The sequence below is a fragment of the Ursus arctos genome, chromosome X (genome assembly GCF_023065955.2).
Source record: "Ursus arctos isolate Adak ecotype North America chromosome X, UrsArc2.0, whole genome shotgun sequence".
NCBI classification, from domain to species: Eukaryota; Metazoa; Chordata; class Mammalia; order Carnivora; family Ursidae; genus Ursus; species Ursus arctos.
The window spans coordinates 85,288,396-85,306,862 of NC_079873.1; the positions used below are offsets into that span (position 1 = coordinate 85,288,396).

The 18,467-nt window shown below is 39.9% G+C and overlaps 1 protein-coding gene across 1 annotated transcript in view; it reads right to left on the reverse strand.

Moving 5' to 3' along the window:
- GUCY2F (guanylate cyclase 2F, retinal) overlaps window positions 1-18,467 on the reverse strand; it is a 94,408-nt gene that overhangs the window by 40,410 nt on the left and 35,531 nt on the right. The window contains 1 exon segment of the mRNA XM_026478767.2: window positions 13,442-13,531. Within this exon segment, the coding sequence (XP_026334552.2) occupies window positions 13,442-13,531 (90 nt within the window).

Below are 18,467 nucleotides of genomic sequence, written 5' to 3' on the forward strand. Positions count from 1 at the left end.
TTGCTTTGGCCAATGTCGTAGAGGTTGCTGCCTATGTTCTCCTCTAGGATTTTGATGGATTCCTGTCTCACATTGAGGTCTTTCATCCGTTTGGAGTTTCTCTTTCTGTATGGTGTGAGAGAGTGGTCAAGTTTCATTCTTTTGCATGTAGCTGTCCAATTTTCCCAGCACCATTTATTGAAGAGACTGTCTTTTTCCCACCGGATGTTTTTTCCTGCTTTATCAAATATTAGTTGCCCAGAGAGCCGAGGGTCCATTTCTGGGTTCTCTATTCTTTCCATTGCTCTATGTGTCTGTTTTTGTGCCAGTACCATGCTGTCTTTGTGATCACAGCTTTGTAGTACAGCTCGAAATCCGGCATTGTGATGCCCCCAGCTTTGTTTTTCCTTTTCAACAGTTCCTTGGAGATTCGGGGCCTTTATGGTTCCATACAAATTTGAGGACTATTTGTTCCAGTTCTTTGAAAAATGTCCTTGGTGTTTTGATCGGGATAGCATTGAAAGTGTAGATTGCTCTGGGTAGCGTGGACATTTTAACTATGTTAATTCTTCCGATCCATGAGCGTGGAATATTTTTCCATCTTTTTGTGCCTTCCTCAATGTCTTTCAAGAGTGATTTATAGTTTCTAGAATATAGGTCCTTTACGTCTCTGGTTAATTCCAAGGTAACGTATGGTTTTTGGTGCTATTGTAAATGGGATGGATTCCCAATTTCTCTTTCTTCAGTCTCATTGTTCGTGTATAGAAATGCAACTGATTTCTGAGCATTGATTTTGTATCCCACCACATTACTGAATTGCTCTATAACTTCTAATAGTTTGGGCGTGGATTCTTTTGGGTTTTCCATATAGAGTATCATGTCATCTGTGAAGAAAGACATTTTGACTTCTTCTTTGCTGATTTGGATACCTTTTACCCCTTTTTGTTGTCTGATTGCTGTTGCAAGGACTTCTAGTACTACGTAGAATAATAGTGACGAGAGTGGGCATCCTTGTCGTGTTCCTGATCTTAAGGGAAAGGCTTCCAGCTTTTCCCCATTGACAATGATATTTGCTGTAGGCTATTCATAGATGGTTTTTATGAGATTGAGGAATGTACCCTCTATCCCCATACACTGAAGGGTTTTAATCAAGAAAGGATGCTGTATTTTGTCAAATGCTTTTTCTGCATCTATTGAGAGAATCATATGATTTTTGAATTTTTCTCTCTGGATAAAATCTAACACACTGACAGATTTGCGAATGTTGAACCACCCTTGCATCCCAGGGATGAATCCCACTTGGTCATGATGGATAATCCTTTTAATGTACTGTTGGATTCTATTAGCAAGTATCTTGTTGAGGATTTTGGCGTCCATATTCATTAGGGAAATTGGTCTGTAATTCTCCTTTTTGATGGGGTCTTTGCCTGGTTTAGGGATCAAGGTAATATTGGAATCATAGAATGAGTTTGGTAGCTTTCCTTCTGTTTCTATTTTTTGAAATAGCTTTAGGAGAATAGGTATTATTTCTTCTTTGAATGTTTGGTAGAATTCCCCAGGAAAACCGTCCGGGCCTGGAGTTTTGTTTTTTGGAAGTTTGTTTATCACTGACTCAATCTCTTCATAATTAATTGACCTGTTTAAAAAAATCAATTTCTTCCTGTTTCAGTGTTGGTAGTTTATAGGTTTCCAGGAAGGCCTCCATCTCTTCCAGATTGCTTAGTTTATTGGCATATAGCTGTTGATAAAAATTTCTAATAATCCTTCCAATTTCATTGGTGTTGGTTGTGACCTCTCCTTTTTCATTCATAATTTTATTAATTTGGGTCCTTTCTCTATTCTTTTGGATAAGTCTTGCCAGTGGTCTGCCAATTTTATTAATTCTCTCAAAGAACCAGCTTCTAGTTCTGTTGATGTGCTCTACTGTACTGGTTTCTAAGTCATTGATTTCTGCTCTAATTTTGGTCAACTGCTTCCTCGCGCGTGGATTAGGCCTGTCCCTCTGTTGCTGTTCCAGCTTCTTGAGGTGAGAATATAAAAACTGCATTTTAGATTTTTCTATTCTTTTGAGTGAGGCTTGGATGGCTATGTATTTCCCCTTTAGGACTGCCTTTGCAGTTTTGGACCGTTGTGTTTTCATTCTCGTTGGTCTCCATAAATTGTTTAAATTGACTTTTGATTTCCTGGTTTATCGAGTCATTCCTGAGCAGGATGGTTCTTAGTCTCCAAGTGTTTGAGTTTCTTCCAAATTTTTCTTTGTGGTTGAGTTCCAGTTTCATAGCGTTGTGGTCTGAGAATATGCAGGGGATAATTTCAGTCTTTTGGTATTGGTTGAGACCTGTTTTGTGACCCAGAACATGGTCTATTCTTGAGAATGTTCCATGGGCATTAGAATAAAATGAGTATTCTTTGGTTCTGGGGTGTAGTGTTCTATATATATCTATGAGGTCCAACTCGTCGAGTATGGCATTCAAAGCTCTTGTTTCTTTGCTGATTTCTTGCTTAGGTGTTCTGTCTATTGCTGATAGTGGAGTGTTGAGGTCTCCTACTATTAGTGTATTTTTATCTATATGTCTGTTTATTGTGGTTAAGAGTTGGTTTGTGTATCTTGCTGCTCCCTTGTTGGGGGCATATCTATTTATAATTGTCATATCCACTTGATGGATACATCCTTTAAGAATAATATAGTGCCCTTCTCGGGGATGTACTGTATGGTGACTAACATAATATAATAAAAAATCATTATTAATAAAAAAAAAAGAATAATATAGTGCCCTTCTGTGTCTCTAACTATAGTCTTTAGTTTAAAATCCAATTTATCTGATATGAGAATTGGTACCCCAGCTTTCTTTTGAGGTCCATTGGCGTGAATGATGGTATTCCATACCTGTACTTTCAGTCTGAATGTATCTTTAGGTTCAAAATGAGTCTCTTGTAGACAGCAAATGGATGGGTCATGTCTTTTTATCCAATCTGCAACCCTGTGGCACTTTATGGGAGCATTTAGGCCATTTACATTGAGACTGATTATTGAGAGATAGAATTTTAATGATGCCATGTTGCCAGTAAAGTCTTTGTTTCTATAGTTTGTGACTTTCTGTTCTGTATCACTCTTGGGGCCTTTTTACTTTTATAGAACCCCCCTTAATATCTCCTGTAGGGCTGGTTTTGTGGTTACGAAATTGGTCAATGACTGGTGATTCTGGAAGGTCTTTATTTCTCCATCAATTCTGAATTACAGCCTTGCTGGATAAAGGATCCTTGGCTGCATGTTTGTCTCTGAAAGAGCTTTAACAATGCCCCCTCCCAACCCTTTCTTTCATTCCAGGTCTGTGTAGACAGTTCTGATGTAATTCTGATGCCTTTGCCTTGGTACGTGAGAGATTTCTTTGCCCTGGCCACTTTCAATACTGTATCCTTGGATCTAATATTTGCAAATTGCACTGTGACGTGACGTGGCATAGGTTTGTCATGGTTGAGCTTGGGAGGGGTCCTTTCTGCCTCTTCAACATGAATGTTTGTTTCCCTTGCTATATTAGGGAAGTTTTCAGCTACAATTTGTTCAAATATCTCTTGTAGACCTCTGTTTTTCTCCACCCCCTCAGGGATGCCGATGATTCTGATTTGGAATGTTTCATTGAGTCAGTAATCTCCCATAACCTACATTCTTGAGTTGGATTTTTTTGAGTCCAGATTCTATTTTAGCTTTCTCTTCTACTAACCCATCCTCCAATTCACTGATACGTTCTTCTGCCTCATTCACCCTGGCCGTCAGAGACTCTAGTTTTGACTGCAGTTGGCTCATAGAATTTTTAATTTCTGCCAGATTCACTCTCATTTCCGCCCTTAGAGATTTTATATTCTCATTAGCATTTTCATTAATACTTTTTTCAAATCTACACATGATCTTGACTATTGTTACTCTGAATTCCATTTCTGATAATTTGGTTATATCCATATCCATTAGTTCTGTGGCAGAGGCCACAGACTCATTGTCTTTTCTTTGCTGGGGGGGATTTCTCCTTCTCGTCATTCTGATGAGGATAGGTTGCAGGGTTGTCCAGAGCCCAAATTATTGACTGGGACCCAGGCCGTGCACCCTTGTTTTATAGGGATCTTAGGGATGTGGGCTTCTTGATTTTTTAGCCTGCCTTCTGGGGGAGGGGCCTGCCACGCCAATACTCAGGCAACCCTGTTTGGGTAGAGTCTCCGTGTCCCCTGAGAGGGGGGATAGGGATGGGCACACTGTGAGCCGGTATTTCCAGGCTTTCGTTCTCTGGCGGCTTTCCCTGGCGGTCTGCTGTGCCTCTTCTGAGAGTCAGAGCAGCAGTAGCCGAATCTCAGCCTCTGTCTCAGAACAGAGGGATCGCGGACCGTTCTCCACTGATGTTCTGGCCACTTTAACTCTGTTTCTGTTGGTGCTGCTCAACCCTGCAGCGTCCCGGGATGTGCGCCCCACACCTGGCGTCCCAGCCCTCACTTCCAGGGCCGACATGTCTCTGTCCTTTGTGTTTCTAACACCGCCAGCCGCCAGCCGCTCCCGCGCGCTCCCGGAGCTCCCGGTCTCAGTCTCGTTCTAGTGAGCGCACCGGAGCTCCGTTTCAGTCTGGTGGTGCGCGCTCCCCGCTCACGGTCTCAGTCTGCTCTCTCGCGGGTGCCGGTCCGTGAATCCGCCCTCTCCCCCGTGCAGGTGGCTACCGCTTCCCAGTGCCCGCCCAAACGCGGGGGCTCCCTCCCCCTTCCGTTTATCTTCCAATATCTGTGCGCGGTTTCACGTCTCCCCGCTTCGTACCTCAATACTCAGCACTGGAGATGTTCATTTGTAGAGATCCAGATGTATCTTTCTGCGTCTCAGGCTGATTCCGTGGATGTTCAGACTGGTCTGGTACCTATCCAACTCGACTCAGGGGACCGGCTGTAAAAGGGGTCCCCTACTCCTCCACCATCTTCCCATCCCCTTAAGATTTTATTTTCTTAACTGATCTCTACACCCAACATGGGGCTCGAGCTCACAACCCTGAGATCAAGAGTTGCACGTTCTACTGACTGAGCCAGCCTTCAGCTAGACCACTCTTTAAGTATTTACCCAAGAGGAATGCAAATATATGTTCACAAAAATACATAAAAAATTTATAGTTGCCTATTAAAAGATACTCAACATCACTAATCATCAGAGAAGTACAAATCAAAACCACAGTGAGATATCATGTCATACCCACTAGGGTGGCTACTATAAACATCTTTTTGAAAAACCTGAAAATAACAGGTGCTAGCAAAGATATGGAGAAATTAAAAGTCTTGCATACTTTGTTAGGATTGTAATTAAATGGTACAACCACTGTGGAAAATTGTATGGAGATTCCTCAAAAAATTAACAATAGAGCTACCATATGATACAGTAATCCCACTTCTGGGTATATACAAATGAACTGAAAACAGAGTCTCAGAGAGATATTTGCAAACTCATATTCATAGGGGCACTATTCACAATAGCCAAGAAGAGAAAGTAATCAAAATGTCCTTCAAGAAATGAGTGAATAGCATACAATGGAATATTAATCAGCCCTAAGAAGGAAGGAAATCCAGTTACACATTACCACAAGGATGAACCTTGAAGACATTATGCTACATGAAATAAGCAGTCAATAAGCCAAAAATAAGCCAAAAACACCAATGCTGTATTACTCCAGTTATATGAGGTGCCTAGAGTAGTCCCATTCATAGAAACAGAAAGTAGAATGGTGTTAGGAGGACTTGAAGGGAGGGAGAAAAGAGAGTTATTGCTTAATGGATACAGAGTTTCAGATTTGCAAGATAAAAAAAGTTCTGGAGATCTGTTTACAACAATGTGATTATACTTAACAGGACTGAACTGTATATTTTAAAATAGTTAAGGAGGGCACTTGTGATGAGCACTGGGTGTTGTATGTAAGTGATGAATCACTAAATTCTACACCTGAAATTAAGGTTGATTCTTTGTTTAAAAAAAAAAGTTAAAATGCTAATTTTGTGTTTTTTCACAACTAAAAAAGGTTATAGTTGCCTTATTCATTACACCAAAAAAGTAGAAACTAGCCAAATGTTCATCAGCAGAATGATAAACAAATTGTGATATATTCATAAAATGAAATAATACTCAGCAATTTAAAAAAAGGAACTTCTGTTACATTCAAAAACATGAATTGATCTTAAAAAGTACTATGTTGAAAGAGAAAAGCCAGGCACATAGGAGTATATATTGCATTATTTTGTTTATATGAAATCTAAGAACAGAAAAAGACTAATTTATGATGATAGAAATCAGAACAGCAAGTTGCCTCTGGGCTAGGGGCAATGACTTAGAAGGGAAATAGGGAATTTCTAGGATGATGGACACATTCTATATTTTGTTTTGGGGAGTGGTTACAGAGATGTAGGCAATTGTCAAAATTCATTGACTAGAACATCTAATTAATCCTGAATAAAAAATCTATTTTAAAAACACAATGATACTACGTGAAATAAGCCAGTCACAAAAAAGACAAAGGCTGTATGATTCCACTCATATGAGATAGCTAAAGTAGTCAAATTCACAGAAACAGAAAACAGAATGGTGGTTACAAGGAGTTGGAGGGGCATGGGTAAGGGGAGGTATTTAATGGTTACAGAATTTCAGTTTTGCAATATGAAAGAGTTGTGACAATGTGTTGCAAAATAATGTAAATATACTTAACACTAGTGAATTGTATACTTAGAAATGGTAAATTTTGTTATGTTTTTATCATAATTAAAAATAAAGATAAAAGGGGTGCCTGGGTGGCTCAGTTGGTTAAGTAAGTGTCCAACTCTTGATTTCAGTTCAGATCATGATCTCAGGGTCAGGAGATCCAGCCCTATGTTGGGTTCTGCCCTGAGTGTGGACCCTGCTTGGGATTCTCTCTCTCCTTCTTCCTCTGCCCCTCCATCACCACCCCTGCTGGTGCGCTCTCTCTCTAAAAATAAAAAAAATAAAAAATAAAAATTTTTTAAAACCAACGAGGGGGTACCTGGCTGGCTCAGTTGGTAGAGCATGTAACTCTTGATCTCAGGGTCGTCATGAGTTCAAGCCCCACCTTGAGCATAGAGATTACTTAATAAAAAAAAATATTTTTAGGGGCGCCTGGGTGGCTCAGTCATTAAGGGTCTGCCTTCGGCTCAGGGCGTGATCCCAGTGTTCTGGGATCGAGCCCTGCATCAGGCTCCTCCACTGGAGGCCTGCTTCTTCCTCTCCCACTCCCCCTGCTTGTGTTCCCTCTCTCGTTGGCTGTCTCTCTGTCAAATAAATAAATAAAATCTTTTAAAAAAATTATTTTTAAAACCAATAAGATAGCCCTATAAACCCACTACATTCGCTAAAACTATAAAGACTGACAGTATCAAATATTGCTGATGATGTAGAGCAAAGGGAACTCTCATAACTTGCGTGCAGGAAATTAAAATGGGAAAGGTTTGATAGAGTCTTATAAACTTAAACGTACACTGTACTTTAACATAGAAATTCCACTCCTAGTTGTTTAACCAAGAGAAATTAAAATATGTGTCCATAAAAAGACTTGTAAAAAAAAAGAGAAAGACTTATAAAAAGTGTATTCCTAGCAGCTTTATTCATATTAGACAAAATTGGAATCAGCCCAAATGCCCACCAATGGGAAAATACATAATTAGATTGTGCTGTATTCATACGATTGAATACCACTCGTCAATGAAAAGAAAAAGCTATTTATACACACACAATAACATGGATTAATATCAGTTGGGATGCTGTATGATACCACTTCTATTAGGTTATAGAAGAAGCAAAATTAATGTAAGATAGGAAAAACCCTAGAACAGTGGTTCCCTCTTTGTGGGAGGGGCACAAATTTACTGAAGAACACAAAGGAACTTTCTGGAGAGAATGAAATGTTTCATATCAGGGGTCAGCAATCTTTTCCTGTAAAGGTACATACAATAAATATTTTAGGCTTTGAAGATCATATACTGTTTCTGTTCCATAATCTTTGTTTTCCTTTTTTGTTGTTGTTTTTACAGTCATTTAAAAATGAAAAAACATTTTTAGCTCCCACGCTGTGAAAAACAGGCCATAGTTTGCTGATCCCTATTCCATATCATGATAACCGTGTACACTGTATGGGCATATGCCTTTATCAAAATTATAGATCTATAATATGGGCATTTCAGTGTGTATAATTGTACCTCAAAAATAGAGAACTGCAAAATAATAACAATAGCAATAATAACCCAGTTAGAGATGAAATAATAATGGTAGAATGTTGATAATTTTTGAAGCTGGGTGACGGGCATATGGAGTTTGGTTATATTATTCTGCTTCTTTTGTATACTTTTGCGATTTTCCAAAGTAAGTTTTTAAAAAGAAAAGAAAAGAAAGACTTCCAAGATGTAGCTGAAGCAGTATTTAGAAGAAAATTTTTAGCTTTAAGTGACTATATTAGAAAATAAGGAAGGTTTCCAGTTTACAAAATTAGAAAGAGCAACAAATTAAAAACATAGAAAGTGGGGGTGCCTGGTGGCTCAATAAGTTAAGTGGCTGCCTTCAGCTCAGGTCATGATCCCAGGGCCCTGGGATGGAGTCCGATGTGTGGGGCACCCTGCTCAGTGGGGAGTCTGCCTCTCCCTCTCCCCCCTGCTAATGCTCTCGCTTGCTCTCTCTTTCTCAAGTGAATAAATAAAAAAATCTTTTAAAAAACTACAGAAAGTAGAATGAAGGAAATAATAAGAATATAAATCAATGAAATAGAAAGCACACTTACACTAGAGAAAAATAAAAAAACCAAAAGTTGATCTTTGGAAAATATTTTAAAAATTGATAGTCCTCTAGCAAAACTGATCAAGAAAGAAAAAACACAAATTATCAATATCAAGAATGAAAAGGGGGCATCACTATAGATCCTAAGGCTACTTAGAAGATTGCATGAGCATATGAGGTACATCTTTGTGACAGTTTCACAGCATATATGAAATGGACAATTTTCTTTTAAGCCATAACTTACCAAAAGTGGTAAAAAGGAAATAAACAGTTTGAATAGTCCACTATCTATTCCCAAAATCGAACCTGTAATTTAAAATCTCCACACAAAGAAAAGAGCAATAAGAATCTATTTAAAGAGATTTAAGTAGAAAATTGACAAGATCAGATTCTATTTTGAAAAGAGATTTAAGTAGAAAACTGACAAGATCAGATTCCACTTTGCAAAGTGGAGAAAAGATTTGAGAGTGATAAAAGTAGATGTGGAAAGAGTAGTTAAAGGACAATTACCAGTGGTTTCCAGGGATTAGGGAGAGGGAGATATGAATAAGAGGAGCACAGAGGATTTTTAGGGCATTAAAACTATTCCTCATGTTACTATTATGGTAGATACATGTCATTATACATTTGTCAAAACCCATAGAATTTACAACACCAAGAATGAGCCCTAATGTAAACTATGGACTTTGGGCGATAATGATGTATCAATGCATATCCATAAGTTATGACACATGCACCAATCTGGTTCAGGATGCTGATAGTGGGGGAAACCATGCGTGCAGTTTGGGCAGTGGACATATGGGAACTCTGCACTTCCTATTCAGTTTCGTTGTGAACCTAAAATGGTTTTTTTTTAAATTACTTGTCGATGATAGATAGATAGATGATAGATAGATAGATAGATAGATAGATAGATAGACAGACAGACAATTGCAATAGCTCTGGTGGAAGTTGATGGTGGTTTGGAGCAGGATGGTAATAGTCAAAATAGAGGAAAAGAAGAACACTGGAGATTGAAGGAGCATGGAGAATCTTTGAAGTATGAGTTGTAGAAAGTGAACTAACCAATAAAATATAATGGACTTAAAGGACAGTGGTAAAGGACATTTTAAGAAGAGAAACATGAATTTATAGTGAAAATAATATACCTTGTTGCATGAGTTTCTGTTACAATAATTTGCTATTTGAGTATTGGCCCACTGCCCAAACTACACATATGGCCTCCCCTAGTATCAACATCCTGAACCAGAGTGGTACATTTGTCATAACTGACAGACACACTGATACATCATTATCAACCACAGTCTATAGTTTACATTAGGGCTCATTCTTGGTGTTGTATGTTCTATGGGTTTTGACAAATGTATAATGACATGTATCTACCATAATAGTAACATGAAGAATAGTTTCAATGCCCTAAAAAATCCTCTGTGCTCCACTTATTCATACCTCCCTCTCCCTAATCCCTGGCAACCACAGGCACAGAGAAAGTCAAGAGTTAGGATCACCCAGAATTTGGATTCTGTAGATGTGTTTGACCAAAAAGTCAGAAATAAGAATGTGTTCATATAATGGATTATGGAATCTAAGATGGACACAAAAGAAGACAAAAGAAGGGTTTGTGGGTTGGAAGAAAGCAGAGGTCAGTAGACAGGAAGACCTGATGTAAAATACAGGCACAGGTAAAGAAAAGGAGGATACAGTCAAAGAGTACGATGTCTGAATCTACGATTTTAGAGGTAAAGTATTTTCAGCAGCAATTATAGATGATGACAAAGCCCAAGGTATAATGATAGCAGTGAATGGCCAAAGTGGGATGGAAGAAAAGATGATTAAAGATTATATGGCAAAGAACTAAGTAGCCAAGGTATTAGGTGGCACAGGGGATATGCCAATCAGTTGTTGATGGTGGTGAAGAACATGAGCCTGGGAGATACAGCCTGATTTTTCTACACACACTTTTGCAGAAATTAAGGTCCTAAAGGGATATTGAAAGTCATCAGTCCTTTGGCCTTCTGACTCCAGCTGTTTGCCTCCAAGAACATCCATCTCATTGTGCAGGGCTCTTTTCTATAGCTGGCTCACCAAGATCTCTTTTCCAGTCTGGCTCCTGGTATCCCGTCCCAACATTTTAAGACCTTGAAGGCACATAAGTGGTCAAGACAGTGTTGGACACACAGTGATGGCACAGTCAGTTCCATCTCATGCTTCATAAAAGCACTAGAAAGGAATTGGGGCCTTTCACATGGTAAATTCTGGAAAACTCTGGCCTTCTCCCTAGAGTTGAGTTGCCATCTGCACCTGACATGGCCACATGAGTCAATAAGGGGACACGTAAAAAGATATCGTGAGAATAATGGGAACCAGTTTTCTCACTGTTAAAGAACAGAGTCACAATATGAAAAGGGGAAAAAACAAAATGAACTCTGTGGCATTCAATTATAATTGGAACTATTAATATGAATTCATGGTTTTAGATAGATGATAGAGAGAGAGAGATTTGAATAAGATTAAAATCCATACATGTACACTAATATAAATATATGAATAAATAAATAAATGGTAGAAAAGGTAAGACTCTTTCTTACAATACAATGCCAACCAATAAGCACAGAACACTGGAGTTAGAAAATCAATGGGTACCTCTGAAACCAATATAAGACATTATATGTTAATTAATTGAATTAAAATTTTAAAAACGTTTAAAAGAAGAAAAAAAGAAAATCAATGGGTGCTAGAATTAGTGAGCAAAAGTTTGATGAAAAAGATACTTACCCAGACTTGAAGTATCTGTTTACAGATTATGTGCTAATTACAACGGGAAAAAGACAGCAACAATACTGGAGAAATTTAGTAGATTTTGAAACTACCTAAACCAAGTAATCAAAATTAACATCACAATTGGGACAACTGATATTGTGGGCCTCCTGATAAAAAGCACTGAAAAGGACAACACATTGTTTCTGCAGTGTTCTGGCTAAAGATGCATAACCTAAATCTAACCATGAGGACCGTGGAATAAACCCAAATTGAGGCACCATCTACCAAATCACTGACCTGAATTCTTCAAAAAAATATCTAAGTGAAGAAAAAACAAAGAAAGGCTGAGAAACTGTTCCAGATGAAAGGCACTAAGGAGACATGACAACTAACCATAGTACATGATCGTGGATTGGGAACTGGCCTGGGGAAAATTAGCTACCCTGTATTTTGACCATTGATAAAATTAAAATATGGACCATAGTTATACAGCATTGTATCAATGTTCAATTTTCTAATTTTGATAATTATACTGTAGTTCTATATAAGAATGCCTTTTTTAGGAAATACACACTGATGTATTTAGAGGTAAAAGGGTGGGATGTCTACACCTTATTCTGAAATGGTTCAGAAAAAACAATATACATAAGCTTATAGAGAATGAAAAGTATTTAGGCAAAATGTGAACAATTGCTTAATCTGGGTAGGGTATACAGAAATTCCTTGAATTATTCTTGCAGCATCTCTGTAAGTTTTAGATCATATCAAAATCAAAAATAACGCCAAAATCATGGACACATTCTACCTTAGGTCAATACCTATCTTCTTATTTCCATACTTCTAGTTAATCAGCTCCCCTAAGTTTGACCCTGTTTGGCTCCCGACTTTGAAGTTATCTCTCTCTGTTTAGCATCCTGGATCATCAAACCAGTGTGGGATTGCCTATTCTAGCTCTGACGTTGGTCCCCCTTCTGGATTCATCTCTCATTATTTTACTGTCCACTCCAAGCATCAAAACCACATGTAAGAGAAATACCAAATCATAGCATCTCATCGGATCCCAGGGATACATCCTGTCCACAGCGAGCCACATATCTCCCATTTCCTCCTTTCCTTTGTTTTCTCACTTGTACAGTGCTCGGGATGTAGCAGGTGTCTGATTCATACCTGTTGGATTGATTTGAACTTGCTTGCTTCACAGATGTGAAGGAATCTATTATTACTTTCTAAAACTCCCACTCTCATGAGTCTGGAGGAACCAGAGACAGTCTCTGTGAATTTTTTATGGACTCAAAGCTCAAGGAGGAGCCAAGATTTTAAATGGTTTGGGAGGAATCATCCTTATCCCTGCCTCATCTACACACTACTTCTTTAAACAAACCATCCAAGGACTCTTTCAACATAATTGGTGGGACTCGGGCAATCACCAATTTGTTTTTGCAAGTAGTAATTACAAGATGACTTTTCTAGGTGTGGCAACTGGAGATTTTGAATGATTATGGGACATATACTTAATAATAATCCTAATAGCTACCATTTTACAAAGCAGCTGTATATCAGGAAATGTGCAAGATGCTTTATGTGTATTATCTCTTTTAATCCTCATGCCAACCCTGGGAAGTAGACTATAATATACTTCCTTTACAAATAAGGAAAGTAAGGCTCAGGGGGTTTAGGTGACTTGCCCAAGTTAAAATAGCTCTTAAGTGGGTAGAGCTAGAAATTGAATCCTTCATGTCTCTTTGACTTCAGAGCCCATACTTCTGCCATAGTGTCACATGGTCATATGAAGCCAGTAGCAACCCTGCAGTTTCCCCACACTGACTTGTTAAGGGGTCTTCATAACAGCTGGTATTAGTTACTTTGGAGAAAGGATTGGTTTTAGTGGGAATGTACATAAAGGAGGGTTTCTCATACTATTTCAAACATATCACTTGCACTCGATTTGATGGACTTAATGTCTCCAAAACCTCCAGAGGGGAACTTTTTCAGCCACACCCAATCACCCTAGAAAGAAAAGGCAGAGAGGAGTGATGAAACTTAGTTGCCAACAGCTTTAGAGCAATGTCCCTTCCACAGGAAGGGTTTATAATCAGACCATGAACTCAAACAGGCTTTGTTCTTCCTCCATCACCCTCCACCACATGGACATTCTGTATTTGAGCTAAAAATGAAGTCATGCAGGGATGCCAGGGTGGCTCAGTCGGCTAAGCATCAGACTCTTAATTTTGCTTCAGGTCGTGATCTCAGGTAGTGAGATTGAGCCCTGCATCAGGCTCCATGCTCAGCGGGGAGTCTGCTTGAGATACTCTCTCTCCCTCTGATCCTCCCCCCCCCTCACTTTCTCTCTCTCTGTCCCAATAAATGATAGATAGATAGATAGATAGATAGATAGATAGATAGATAGATAGATCAAATCTTTAAAAATGAGGTCATGAAGAGAAGTAAAAGGTATAAATTCCAATTAACTAAAGACAGGGAAACCATTGCAGGTATGAAGACCCCAGAAAAGGAATAATACCACTCTCTGCAATGACTCCCTTCACTAACTGCAGAAAGTGCTAGGTCATTTCACTTATTCGTAGCTAAGTGATGTAGCACCAGGTTCCTCGCAATTAATGACGATGGTTGGTGGTTGCAATTCTTACTGCCTTGAGGCATCCGTGGTGGGAGATATAAGGCAGGAGATGTAATGCAGCCAATGTTTTCTGCATTTACCTTGTTCCATTTTTCTCTTGTGGGACAGGCCATTTTGGGGGCCTCTTATGCTTCAATCATAAACCAATTGGCTTCAATGTAGATTAAACATTTCTTATTTGGATGCACAAATGTACTACTGTAGTAATACGAGTAATCTAGACTCTTTCAGAAGTCTGTTTCTGACTTTTTAAGTACAAAGCAGCTATTTCTAAGGCTGCTGTCAAGTCAAAAACAACAATTATTTTATTGTCTTCACTTTAACATCAGCGCCTGATAATTTTCTTCTCCATGCATAGCCTCAAGGATTCATCAGTCAACAAGCCTTATTTAGTTTCTGTTCGACCTGAATTTTTTTAAAAAAAGCAATACAAATATAGACTCCTTTTTCTCCCTGCTAATAATAATGCCTTGAATTTGCACAGCACTCTTTACCCTTCAAAGTGCTTTCACATCTATTACCTATAGCCTGGAGATCCCATTTCAGGCTGCACCAATTTGTCATCAAGTAGAGATAATAAAGCAGAGAGCTCCGTGCAGTCAAATTCCAAGAATAAGAGAGTGTAACCACTCTCTTATTAAGGAATATATCCAGCTGTGGCCCTGCATCTGGAGACCTGCCAGAGGCAAAGGCTAATAACGGGAGCTGCGGGCATCTGAGCTACATGCCCGCACTTTGGGTTAGAGGGCCTCTTCGAGCCAAGGAGCTTGAAACCCTTTAACTAGGGAATGGCTCTCAGAGGCTTTCGGCAGTTGAACAGAACTGTGCCAGCCAGGCTCAGTGCCCACAGAGTCCAGCAAGGTTAGTCCAGGATCTGCCTGCCTGCAGCAGAATGGTCAAGCACGAAAGGCAGCCTTCCAGGTCTCTTGCTCAGAAATTGTCTGAGCGTGCCCCCAGAGAAGCTAGCAGCCTCACGGTCACCTGGAAACCGGTTAGAAAGGCTGAGTCTCTGGCTCCACCCCACACTTACTTCCTTAATGCTAGAAGTCATGAGGGCCAGGCAGGAGCTCGGAAGTTTTAGCCTGCAGGCGACATGGTCCTTTAGAGGAATCAAAGCCAAGGTTGAAGCCAAAAGAAAAAAAAATTCCAGCTAGGAATTCACAAAATCAGCAAATGTGTGGGGTATACTGGTGGGCAATAAAGTCTTTCCAGCACCTTCGCAACCATATTACCCGGCCCGTGGTCACTACTAGCTGTTATGGCACGTTTGTGCTAATTTAGAAAGGGTGCTTTCCCTCAAGGAAAAATAAATAAATAAATATACATGTGAGAATATTATTTTACAGCTGGTGGCAGCCATGCGATGTTGGGCAACAGCCCTGGCTGTATACCTACATCCGCGTGCCACACTCTCATTTCCTCATACATCCTCCAGATACCAGGGAACACATCCCACTGGCAGCATGGCTGCTCTGTATACCATCGAGCCCTGCCTGCCAGGTGGAGCCTCTTTGTCAGGTTTGGAGTCAGGCTATAGAGATGGAGGAGAGAAGCTAAAATTGGACCTCCAAGAATATTGGGCAGGAGAAAGGAGTAACCTCAAAAAACTTCTGGGGAATAGTCAAGGTAGCATATAATCAGGTGCACATATTTCTACCAGTGACTATGTATGTTCATAGTCGAGTGTGCTAGTATAAATGCAGATATGAGAAGTAGCCCCCCACTGCCTCATTCCCGAACTAGGCTGGGAGGTCAGGACCTCCTTGCCTACTCCTGCACCACTCTCATATAAGTTAGTATATGTCTATAATGTGAATAGCACCCTCTTAAATACGGCACCCTTGTGCAGTGCACAACCTGAACATCAGTACTGGCAGCGCTGACTCTGCCTTTTGCCAGTACATGATACTTTCTTCCTGGAGTCAGCCTTATTACAGACAGGGGTTAGCCTTCTCTCTGGTTTATTAACTTTTAGAGGTAATTAAGCCGATTTTTTTTTCCAGCCAGATCACCAAATTTGAGAGCTGGAAAGGGTCTTGGGTATCCCTGTTCTAATCCCTTCATATTTTGATAAGGAAACTGAAGTCTGAAGAGATGAAGTGACTTGCCCAAGGTCAGAAGGCTAGGTAGTAACCGAACCAATGTCTTCCACTTTCCACTTTATTGTTCTTTTCTCTCATGGCTTTCTTTGGTTTGGGGGATTTGTGTGTATTTATTTAAAGATTTAAATAATTCTCCCAAACTTTATAAGCAAATTTTTACTGAGTCTGTGTGTGTCCTACTTCATGAATAATGAGAAAAAGGAAGGAAACGGGCAGGTTTTATCTTCACCACACATGCATTATTTGTTTTGTTTTTTCTTTTAAGAGAGAATGATAAAAATACTTCATTCATCATTCACTTTTTAATTAAGAGGAAGAAACATCAAACTCTATCTGCCAAAGTTTTTAGAAGTAATTTAAAGTCCATCAGTTTTGCACTAAGGCCATGGAGCATTAACTAAGAGTCAAGAGAACTAGGTCCTGGACCTGGCTGTGCCTCAAATTCAGGGATAGCCTTAGAGCAACCACTTCGTTGGCCTGAGCCCCAGTTTTCTAAAGGACAGAGCTGGGCAATTCTGTGATGAGAGAGGTGGTTGGTGGAAAGGAGAAGGAGGGTAGAGACAGAGCTATGTGAGATATAGAAGAAGGTGGGAAAATAGAAGAAAAAACGCTCTGGGAAAGGAAGATGAATGGGGAAGGTGTGCAGGGAGGGGGGAAGAGAAAGGAGACAAGGAGGAAAACGTAGGGAAAGGTTGAGAGGCAGAAGGAGTCAGAGATGAAGAGGGAGGGTAAGTTCAGTGGGTTCTCGCTGAGCGTATCAGGGTTGCATTACTTCCCACCTCACCCTTCTCCCCCAGACTGTGGCTATTAGAGCAGATGGTGACATGTTCCCACCACATCTGCTATTCCCAGTTCTCTCTCCCCAGCGGTCTGCTCATCTGGCTTTTCTCTCCTCTCTCAAAGAGGATCTATGAAATAAGGGCATAAGGTGAGGCATCTCTGTGTATCTGTATCAGTGTCGGCCAATGTTATGGCACATCCTAGGGAAGCCTGTTGTTTGCTCTTAGCCGTCTGCTACTCCAGGCACATGGAACTTGCAGATCTTCCAATAACAATTCTTACGAAAGTCTGATTTATTTTAAACAGGAACTAGATAACGAATCTTCTTTAAAACGCTCTCCAATAGAGGACCGTTTCAGAAGGCACACTGAACCTCTTTGTTTGATCTGTTGATACAGTTAACTTACGCTCCTTCCCAGAGTCCTCTTCAGCCCCAGCCAGGCAGTTTTCCAGCTTTAGCTATCTTCCTTTGCACCCTGCCATCAGCCTAATCTTGACTTCATGGTGTGGTATTATTCTCACTAACACCCTCCTTTTGTGCAGATAAAGGCCCCCTTTGGCCTACACAGTTCAAAAATACTCATGATCTGACTGAACAATGGTCATTATGGGAACTAATTCAACTTTCTGCCTCCTTCCAAGATGAGAAAATATCTGACAGATTCTTAAAGGCCAGTTACATAGAGATGTTTATTTTTTCCCCTCCTCAATTCTACACTATAACCTCGTCTCCACCAAATAAAACATACCACAATTCGACACATAAATTCTTCCACAGAATCAGAGAGTCATAGCATATCTGAGCCAGAAGAGGCCTTCGAAATCTCTTAGTCCAGCCACCCCCAGCCCTAGCTACACACATAGGGAAACTTGAAAAAAATTCCAATGCCTGAGCCCACCCTACACCAACCGAATCAGAGTTATTAGCAGTGGAGGCTAGGCGCAGGTATGACTTTCAGTTTCCCATGGAGATTCCAATGAGTAGCCAAGATTAAGAACTTAGTTCAACCCCTCATTTTACAGATGAAAAACCAAGAGACCGCCTTAGGTGCCTGAGATTTATTTCAGAATCTTAGAGGTGTCAGTGCATTCCTAAAGCCATCTGCCCACTGCATTTGACATTTAAAAGCTATGTAATTATCTTGGTTTTGGTCTTTGAGAGAGTAGAGCGGTCAATTCCCCAATACCACAAGTTTACATTTGAAGCAAATCTCCTCTTTGATTAAATGAGCTTCAAAGAGAGATACAGAGGTTTCCTGCTACAAATTTAAGTCAGACACTCAGGTACACTAAGCAAATATATACCATGCCAATCTTGGCATTTTAGGCGTCTGTCAATTATTTGGCCAATGGAGGAGAGCACTCACTTGGAAAATTCAATACGTTGGACAATCTAAAACCTCATTCTGTCCTGTTTTGGACT